The 11,230-nt window shown below is 32.9% G+C and overlaps 1 protein-coding gene across 9 annotated transcripts in view; it reads right to left on the reverse strand.

Annotated features, from left to right (window-relative positions):
• LOC126740396 (tight junction protein ZO-2) overlaps positions 1 to 4,540 on the reverse strand; it is a 99,011-nt gene extending 94,471 nt beyond the window's left edge. For all 9 annotated transcript variants that reach the window (XM_050446396.1, XM_050446393.1, XM_050446395.1 and 6 more), the window contains exon 1: positions 4,410 to 4,540. In XM_050446396.1, coding sequence (XP_050302353.1) covers positions 4,410 to 4,529 — 120 coding nt within the window. In that variant the 5' untranslated portion in view covers positions 4,530 to 4,540. The remainder of the gene's footprint in view (positions 1 to 4,409) is intronic.
• Positions 4,541 to 11,230: the final 6,690 nt, after the last annotated feature.

Raw genomic sequence — 11,230 nt, forward strand, 5'->3', positions numbered from 1 at the left:
TGTGCCCTAACTTCAAAAATGTTGTACCATTAATGTCTATTATCCTTTATGTTGTAATCTAATATTCACGGTTTTCCAAGTCGTTTTGTAATTTTCCCAACATTGCCGCGTTATGTGAATTCAAGTCTCTGTTTAAAGTTTTTTTTTGTTTTAATAATTTTATTGAATTTTTTATTGGGATAATTTTTTTAATCTTTCCAATCTGATAAAACTAAAAAACTATTTTGAAAATACGTTCTTTTCTAATTTTCACGCCCATTGACCTCAAAAATCCTTCATGTCAATCCAATCAATTTAAATTTTTTTTAGTATTTCCGAGCCAATATAGGAATATACTAAAAAAATATATATTTTTACTAAAGAACTCACTGCGAAGCTGAGTTTAATTAACTAAGTATTTTTTACTGATTTCGTGTCATCGAATCTTTAAAATCACTTTATTATTATTAAGATAAATCTATTATGATATTCCAAAATCACGACTGAGATAATTTTTTCATCATTTTCATGCCGATATGGGAGAAATTGGACAATTTCGTTTTTTTTTTGTAGATATTTGTTTAATTTTAACATAAATTTGTTGAAAAGTGGCAAAATTCGTCGGAAACTGAGTTCATCAATCTTATTGCATTATAAGAATAGAATCTTGTATAAAAATCAGTTCGTAATTGATGCGGGATGTGCAGAAGGTCGTGTTATAAAAATATTGCGCAAAATTGTAAAATTACGATCATTGTTAATATTTTCTGTGTAAAATTACAAAAGTGATATTTCCAAATATTTTAGATTTTGAGCCATTTCAATTCAATAATTTTATGAGAAATGAGCGTTTCTTTAGATCAAGGATTAGACGAGCGCAAACATTTAGGGTTTCCGTTAATGAATTTTTATAAAGCTAAATAATATATCATATCCCATATTATACACCTTTAAAGTCACTGCTGAAATATTTTATTAATTTCAGGCGTTTAAGGCAAAATGAATGTCAATTTTAATATATGAAAATCCTTGAATTGAAATTAATCACTGTTTTCCATTCATTTAGCAATAATGGATGTAAATAATTTAATCTACTGACTATTGATATAAATATCTTATAATTTTTAATAAAAAAACAATTGCTATTAGCATTAGTTTTCAATTGTGTGGATGCACTTTTAAAATCTCGACTGAGTTAAATATTTTATCATTTATAGGCCGATAAAAGAAAAATTGTAGAAGCCCATATACTGTGTCTGATTGATAAAGAAATAAAATTTCATTATTACTATATTGGCCATATTAAAAAATGCGTCTCAGATCGCTTAAACTTAAAAAGTAATAAATACTATTAAAGATATATTTATAGTCTATTGCAAATAGGTAGATAGTAATTAAGCATGCAAAAAAGAGGCAGGGTCACCCTTCAATAATGTCAGTTCCATAGTTTGCATTGCGAAATTGATTCTTTTCATGGAGTGCAGGTGCATGTTCATAAGCTTTTTCCATTGATATCCATCAGATAAACACTGATGGCCGTTTGCACCACTTCTCTTTATATTTGCGACACAACTTAGTGCAACTTAGATTTAAAGTTGACCTTAACCTTTGTTGGCGTTGCACGTGTGATACGTAAATTTTTTTAAAGTAAGTATTGGTAACGCTTGAAAACATTGTGATTAATCGACTGATTTTGTGGCAGTGTTTGCTACAAATTTGCGTGGACCAATAAAATTGATAGAATTAGATGTTAAACTTTTGACGTTATTGACATTTCATTATTTATTTATTGTTTCATGTGGTATTTGTTAACAGCGAAGTTTTGAAAAAAAAAATTATAAATATTCTGTATGGGCCGTGAATGGTAGCTAGCGTTCTTAGGAATTTTCTTCCCAAGGAAACAATTCCATCGCTTTCCAGTACAACTAATTTGCGATTATGCTTTTCCCACGCAAAATCCATATCTTTTAAAGTGATCCATAAGAGCTTTTAACTCATCAACGCAATCTTATAGTCTCGGCCAAGCTCCATTAAAATATTGTCTAAAGAAAAGAATGAAGTTTCCTCCTAATTGCACGTTTAGTGTCTTTGTCAAGGACTCTGCCTGGTCGTTCTGTACTATGCTTTAGGAATTCTATTTGTCCTGCCTTTCTTTCCTGCAATAGTCTTAAAAAAAAAAGATTTTCTTAGACCAGCCAGATTACCTGGCGGTAGCACAATAAAGTTTACATTACCTACCAAATTAGTATATATACTAATTTGTGTTACATTAAAAAATCACATATACCTGTACTCTTCTTATGGCGTTCGAACCCCACCTTTTTTTCTCGCCTTACTCTTTAACAACAGTGGTGGCCAAAAGTATGGAAACTTTAAACTTTTTCAAAAAATGCAGAAAATATCACAATGCGAAAACTCTCAAAAATATAAATAAACAGCTTATCAGCAAATAAAGAAATTTCAATGGAGGTAAAGAAAAAGAGTGTTTTTTATTAGTTTTGATGAAAGAGGAGTTATTTCTCTGTGGCCAAATGTATGGAAACCTTTAATAAAATCATAATAATTGTTTACTACAAGCTGTTTAACGGTACGATTTTGTTTGAGTGAAGACAGGCATCATGCCTAAGTGTAAATACTTACCTAGTGATTTAAAAAGTAAAATAGTTGAATTATACCAAAAGGGTTACAAACAAATTGAAATAAGTAGAAAATTAAACATTTTAAAAGGCACTGTTTCAAATATAATTCAAAAATTTGAAGAGAGAGGAAATGCTTCGGTAGCCCACAAGCAAGGAAGACCATGAAAGTTGTCCAAAAGGGCTATGAAGGTAATGAAAAGAATATCGATGAATGACCCAATGAAAACTTCTATAGATATTTCTGGAGAAATGACTGAAATGAGGATTTCTGTGTCTGCTCGCACGGTGAGGAGAAGGCTAAAAGAGGCTTTTTGAAAGAATTGCTGTAAAGAAATCACTAATATCAAAGAAAAAGAAAGGATCGCTTGAAATTTGCACGAGATCATCTTACCTGGTGTCACCAAAATTGGAATACTGTATTGTTTAGTGACGAAAGTAAGTTTCAATTATTTGGGAGTGACGGAAGACGTTATGTCCGGCGACCAAAAGGTACAATGTACAGCCACAAATACCAAATGCCAACGGTAAATCATGGTGGTGGAAGCGTAATGGTGTGGGGTTGTTTCTCCCGATCAGGTGTTGGCCCCCTGGTTAAAATTGATGGAATAATGGACCGTTTTCTATACAAAGACATATTGGAGAACAATATGTTGCCTTATGCTGAGGAGGAAATGCCATTGAGATGGTTGTTTCAGCAAGACAACGACCCTAAACACAAGTCCCAATTTGTGAAAAACTGGTTAAATGAACAGAGCATTGCTTTAATGGATTGGCCTTCACAGTCCCAGATCTGAATCCCATAGAGAATTTATGGGAGCATTTGGACCGAAAGATTCGAAACCATTCGATTTCAAACAAGGCTCAACTGTGAGAGATACTGCAAACTGAGTGGGCTGCCATTTCCAGTGAAGACTGTGCAAGACTTGTCGATTCTATGCCACGAAGATGTAGAGAAGTAATAAATTCGGAGGGATATGCCACAAAATATTAGCAGATTTTGATTTAGATGTAACTTATATAAATAACTTTCTTCAGTTTCCAAACTTTTGGCCAAGAAAATATTAATTTAATTTCATTTTCTTTTTATAATACGTTTAATTTCAAATTAATATGTTAAGTTAGGTAATATATTATATATACTTTATCACAATATGAGTAACTTTATTATAGTTCCTGGTTTCTTAAAAAAAAAATACAAATTAAAAAAGTTTTTATACTTTTGGCCACCACTGTGGGTATTAAGTTTACCTCCGCCCGTGTATGACCATAAAACTCACATTTGATTACTCTCTACCTATTTGAAATACAGTATAGAAGATTTAGCTATAACATATATGTATCTAAATTATGCTATATTATTAAATATAATATTTTAATAAATGCTTTTAGAAAAATTAGTTTCACACCCTACGGAATGAAAATCATTTTGCTAGGTCATAATATGCTCAAACACATTATTTTGATGTCCGCTATCATACATTAAGTCATTACCTATGTTTAGTTAATTTCGGGACACCCTATACATGTATATTTTTATACCAATTACTAATACTGTTTTTATAATTTTTTTAGTCCATTAAATAGTCCATAATGTTTTTTTTTGAGACACCCGCAATATTTACGTGGCATCATCGACAAATAGTTTATGGTTGATGCATTCGCACAAAGGTGGGCTAACTTACCGTGGGCGAGTTTTATTTATTTATAATTCGATTGTATACCAATTTGCATTATCATCAGCGAAACATATATAGGCAGCTTCCTGATTTATTTTAATATTTCAATACTTACCCTCTTAATGAGTAAACTTCTTGGTTTAAACCTTTTTACTCGTTTCCTTTTTGGCTTATGATGAACACTCACATTTTTGTCTTTTTTTGGTTCGCGTTTTTTAGTTTCATTTTTAAACATCTTTGCAGCGATAGTCTCGAACTAAGACTAAAAAAATATATTCTGTGCGTAAAACAGTACCAAGTTGGTTATTTGATATGCCAAACAAACACGCCTCTCTTATTATATGTAATAGGAGTATCAGGTTATTTCATTCTTTTAAGCTTTTACTGAACAAAATAATAAATTTATCAAAGGCGTCATTATTATTTATTTACGAGATGGATGGGGTGTAACGATGAGTTAAAACGGAAAATCGAGCTTTTCAATTACAATATTTGTAAAAAAATCTTCTTAGAATATACTGAATGTTTATCTTAAACAAAATACCCATATTTTAAAAATTTGACAACAAAGCAATAGCCTTCCAAAAACTATTTTTTCTCAAAAAGAATATTAACATTTTGAGCACCCACCGCTGCATACTAGGCATAGTACTGTTATCTGGTCAGACAGACTGCTTTCGTCCATCTCTAGAAGGTCCACTTGTGCAGCAAACCATTCACTGATGCATCAGCTACACATTTAGCTATACAGGATTATAGAAGTTTCGCAGATCCCAGTCTAGCAACGAATACTTCTTCCTCACTTCCAGTATGCCTGAGTGGCTAGAGAAGCTAAATCAGCTTATCTTCACCAGTTCCTCCAGAGTGTCTCCAGTACGAGCTTGGAGCTTACCTTTTCGGCCGTAATAGCTCTAATGACAGCCTCTACTGTTCATTCTGGAGTCACATGTATACCAAATGGTCCCCCTATTTAGCAATATTGATCCATTGGACTCCTGCAACTCCTTTCTGCCTATGATATGAGTCAAAAAACCCTTGCAATATCTAGTCTTAGGTACCATACAGTCACTGCTCATTAGAAAATCTGCTTGCATAAACCCACGATTTTATGCAAGCAGATATATAATAATATAATTGATGAATTTTTAAAGAATTTTTTCTTCACATAGATTGAAGACCTTCTAATCATGGGTAATATATTATTTGTTGATGATGGCATTCTATCTGTAACAGAATCACCGCTATACAGTGACCGCCTAAAGTTCCGCATAAATTCGATAAAAATTAGAGACATGATTTTTTGAGAAAACGCTCGGACCCGCCGATTTTTATTTTAAGTTGCGCATTATTTCACATAAATTTTTGCATACAGGGTGGAACAAAAAATATATATGACGTCATCGATCATTTTTTTAAATGGAATGCTATATTTTTTATTGCATTTATGAAATATAGGTGAAATTCCAAGCAAGTTTTGTATAATACACTTTATCTCAAAACTCAACTGTTTCCGAAATATTTACATTTAAAGAACAAGAAAGCAAGTAAGTAGGTACGTCTATTTACAAATTAAGATAAAATGAAGGATAAAATGTTATAAACTGTGAAAACTCTTATTAATGTATCAACTGTTTAAACTGATCCCCATTTACGTCTTGGTAGAAAGCAAGACGGTTTACAAACTCATGTAAAACACTATCAATTATTTCGGGTGATATACGTCTAATTTTATATCTAATTCTATTTTTTACCTAGTTAAATTAAATACCTAGTTAACAAGAAATCCAAGGAGGCAATTCGGTTAAGCAGGTTTTTCTAAGAAATCATCAAATGCTTGTTATAAATATTGATAATTTTGCACTAGTGAGATAGGCTTAGAATAGAAAAGTGAAAAATTAGAGTATAATACAGCAGGCAATTTTAAACAAAAAAAAAATCCGAAAAACTTAAATAGCAATAAGTTAAATAGCTTTTTAGCAACCATGTTGTTGAATTCTTCTCCTTTAGACCAAATAATCTTTCAGTATCCTTCGAGCTTGTTACCATCTAAAGCAGCGGTTTTCTGATATTCTTTTCTTTCCAGTTTGCGGAAAAACCTCCGCCTGCTGGAGTTGAACTCGCTGTTTTACTTCATTCCTTTGGTGAGTTCGTTATATATTCTGAATCTTGTTCCCTTAGTTTTAATTTTTTGTGACTTAGTTCTTGTAGTCTATCAGGCCTTTAAGCGTCAACTCTATTATAGTCTTCCATGCTATATCTTTTGGTCTTTCTGGAGATTTTTGAATTGACGGATTACCTTTTAGGTATTTATTTATTTGGTGACCATGTGGGGATACAACAGGCTACAAGCCCAAAAAGGTATCCACAAACTTATCTTAACTAACTTAAATATAATTAAGAATAATATAAAGACTAAATGGTTAGGTACATAAATCAAAATAATTTGAATATAAAAGACTTTAAAAAAAGTAATTTTGTAATGCTAAATTTTTAAATTTGCCTTATAAACTTTCAAAGACAATATTTCGCTTTGAAGTATGTTTAACCTGTATTAAGTGACATCGTCGTCGAAAAAACGTCCATTGAACGACAGTACAAATTAAAACTTTTTTGTTATTCTACATAATGAAGAGTTCTAACCACAGTTTGTTTTCCTGAATGGTATAAAAAATAATTCGCTTGATCTAATGTTGACTTAAGGAATGTTAAATTTAAAAAGTGACAAAATAGGAGGAGTGCTTAGCTGACAATTCATTACTTTATATAAAAACGAAACATGAGTTATCAAACGTCTGTCGAAAAGTAAAAGCACGTCAAAATGCTCTTGAATTGAATTGATATCTTGATATGAACTGAATCGGGTTTTAAAGAATCTTAAAAATTAGAAAGAAATCTTAAAAATTTGTTTTGGATGCTCTCTAATCGATCAATGTAAATTCCATAACTAGGGTTCCAAATTTGTCAAGAACAAATGTATTAAATAAACATTTAATAGCTCAAGAACTAGAAAATATTTCACATTTACGAAAACTATAACCCAACAATCTAGAAGATTCTGAACTATTAGATCAATATGAATGTCAAACATCAGTTTAGAGTTCAATGTAATTTCCAAATCGCGTATGTAGTTCACTTTAGGTGAGCAAATATTATTAAATTTATATTGATAATTTATTTTATTTTTATTTCTTGAAAAGGATATACTTTGACATTTTTTAATGTTAAGAAAAAGAATATTTTTATCACAGTAGGCTTGTAGTCGATCCAGATCACTTTGAATTTTAAGGCAGTCGGCGAAGTTAAATATCGTACGGTAGATTTTAAGATCTTCAGGGTATAATAGAAATTAAGTGTAACGTAAACAAGATTTTATATTATTAATGTATATAACAAAAAAGGAGACCTAAATGGGAGCCCTGTGGAACACCAGATGACGGAATATAAGACTTAGAAAAAAATCCTTGAAGTGAGACGTACATGGATCTTTTTTTAATATAAGATTCCACCAATCTCAAGACGCTTCCACCCACACCGATGTCTGTGAGTCGAACCAGGAGAATATTATAGCTAATCTTGTCAAATGCTTTACTGAAGTCAGCGTAGATGGCATCGACCTGAGACCGGATATCCATATGCCTATGAAGATACTCTGTGAAAACAAAAAGGTAAGTGTCAATAGATCTTGCCTTGTAAATTCTCTCTCTAATTTCTCTAATAACGTCAGCCTTTGCTCTCATTTTGTCTGTCGTCGTTTCCACGCTGGTCCCTTATGTTAGGTTACCCTGTCGTGGAAAATAAGGTTTCTGAGAGGTGCACGCTAACACCACTGTTGTGCAGCACACTATATTGCAAGATGGATATCTCGCAAGGTGTTTTTTCTACTGAGATACTCGTCCAGCACATCATCAATGTCCGATATCGCTAATCTCATCTTCCATATTTTCTGAACAATTGGCAGTTTAGGCCTGGCTCTTCGAGTAGTTTCCTTGTGGTATGTCACCTTACTCAAAAATTGGTCTCTCGCTATCTGTTTGTTAAGTTATCGGCCTATATATCTCGCATGTTAGTCTTGTTGCTGATCATGTCTTACTGGAAGTTGTCTTGATACTGAAGTAGATTTCCAGTTTCTATTTTTATCTCACTGCAAAAAAGTATCATTTGTGAGTCTCCTTTACTTAGGATAGTGCTTGCGATGTAGGGTCATCTCAGTTTTCGTATTCCTTATTCCATCTAAAAGAGTATCTGAGAATTGGTATAGCCATGGTACTGTGAGCTTTTTGCTTGCTGGTTAGATTGGTCCTGCACACTTTAGCCTTAGAGGTACTATTTTGAGAGGTTTTCCTTTATTTTTTATGTTCGATTCCTTTCTTCACTTCAGAGTTTTATCCCCTAGTTGTACGTCTCTTGTAAACACTTTCATTTTCTATATTTATGACCTTGCCTTTAAAACAGAACAAGGAAATCATCTTGGAAGACGCTTCGGTTAATCTTAATTTCAGGATAGTGATACAGGAACTATTAGTTTTTATTTCTCTCATCCACTTGCTAGATGCCGGCTATAATTTAAGTGTCGTTGATGTATTATTATAAAACAAACATTTTGAATTTAGTGCTCAACTTTTGGTCTACGATTTTTTCTACTATTGATACACTAATTTCTGAAGTTGCATGGAGAGAGAGTTGTGCAGACCAAAGACTTCAAGATTCTTTGCGAGATTTTTGGGGATCTCTCCTGTAATACTTACTATTATCGACTTTGCGTTTTACGTATTTTTCATTTCGTCGGCAAGCAGTATGTACTTGATCTGTTCCTATTATTGCTTTTCTGTGTTAATGGGAGAGAAGACTGCAATCTAGGGTGATACCAAATATCTGGTTTATTATATTGTATGTACTTCTCTATCTGTTTTTATTTACTGTCCCAGTAGACTCTATAGTTTACATCTTCTAGGCTGCCTACAGCGTGTATTGGTAGTACAACAGTTTATGTTTAATAAGATGTGTTATTTAAGCTACGTTGCTGTGCCTTGTACTAGATTGGCATTGTCCCATTTTCCTACATCCATTAACATAGGCACAAGATGATGCTTAACAAACCTTAAATTAAATTTCTATATAACAATAATGTATAGTCATCTTATGAAAAGACATTGAAGCTATCTTTTTAAGAGCACCATACCAGATAATACAACGCCATCGTAATCTTGATTTACAAAAAAGAAGATACAGCCCAATTGAAAAAATATCGACTAATAACCTTTAAAAACTCTTTGCGAGAATTATTACTTCACGACTGGAAAAAAATCTGGATTTTTTCCAATCAATAGAACAGACTTCCACAGAGAATTTAGAAACAATGACCGTCTTCAAGGCATCAAAACTGTGATTGAAAAATCAATCGAATACAATAGACCGCTTGTACTACAAGGCTTTTAATACCGTTAAGCTGAGTACAGTCTTAAACTTCTTACAAAAATATCGTGTCGACAATCATTACATTAAACTAATAAATAACATATATAAAAGTAAAACTATTCGAACACAGCAACCCCATAAGAATCGGGAGTACGGCAGGGTGATACTATGTTACTTAGACTCGGAATACGCCTTTGCGGATGATATAACTTTGTTATCTGATGTTGTGTTGTCTTTGTTGGAAGATCTTTAGAAAGTATGTACTCAGGTTGGGCTAAAAATTAATATAAAATTAATGACGAATCTGGTCCCTAACAAATATTGCTATTGGTGACTGTGAGGTGGAGTTGGTACTAGGAGAACTAGGAGTACTGAGGTAGGTTGGTACAGTTGGAGATGGGTACACATATCTTGGTCATGTAATAAGAATCTCGAAAGACAAGCAAACATGCGAAATTGGTCGTTGAAAAAAAATAATAATATTGGTGGCTGAAAAAAAATTACGATTTCTTAGGCTTCATATGGCAGACTTGGGGATGTATTTAAGAGTAATCTCCCTAGTTGCCTGTAACAAAAGGCATCTTTAATCAGTGCATTTTACAGCTTATGACCTGCGGCGCGAAACTGTAACTATGACACATCTACTAAGAAGCTCAGATTAACAAAACGTATGATGGAAATATCGATGCTATGCTCAGTGTGTCAATTTGTGACCACGTTAGAAATGAAGACTTATGGGCGAGAACAAATAGACGAAAAGGCTGCTGCTTAAGTAGCAAGTGAGAGCTAATAAGAGGAACAGGGATTTTGAAGAAGTTACTATGAAAAATTGATGAAATCCGTAAACATTCCACTGCATAAAAAAGTTCCCAAAAGATGAATGCAGTAACCATTAAACCATCGCCCTAATAAATCACGCAAGCAAAATATTAATGCACATTATACAAGAAATACTCAAGAGCCATTTTCTTCCTGATATAGCTCCAGAACCAGCATGTGCCAGCTCAAGGAACAAGAGACCAAATCTTAAATGTGAGATAGATGGTTGGAATCTATTTGAATATAAAGTCTCGGCTATGATATTATTCTGGATTACAGCAAGGCTTTTGATACAGTGCATTGGAATAAGCTATGGTACATTTTTAAACAAATGGGAGTTCTTCCCGATCATCTGACTTCATTAAACAGCTATATGATAACAATATAGCCCAAATAAGAACTCTCAGAGAACTTTAAATTGGGCAAAGGCGTACGGCAGGGGTGCAATCTCTCTGATATACTATTTAATATCTACAGAGAGTGGATCATGAGAAGGGCTCTGGATGACTGAGAGGGTGGAATTTTAGTTGGAGGAAAACTTTTTTCCAACCTTCGGCACGCTAATGACCCTATCGCAGTGGCTAATAATGAACAAGAACTGTATGATCTCTTACAACAAATAGAACAAGTAAAGGAGGCTTTAGATATACTGGTCAAATCTGGAAAGACCATGGTATCACTGATGTTTCCTATTGCAATGTA

This window comes from Anthonomus grandis, chromosome 9 (assembly GCF_022605725.1).
Source record: "Anthonomus grandis grandis chromosome 9, icAntGran1.3, whole genome shotgun sequence".
Classification (NCBI taxonomy): Eukaryota; Metazoa; Arthropoda; class Insecta; order Coleoptera; family Curculionidae; genus Anthonomus; species Anthonomus grandis.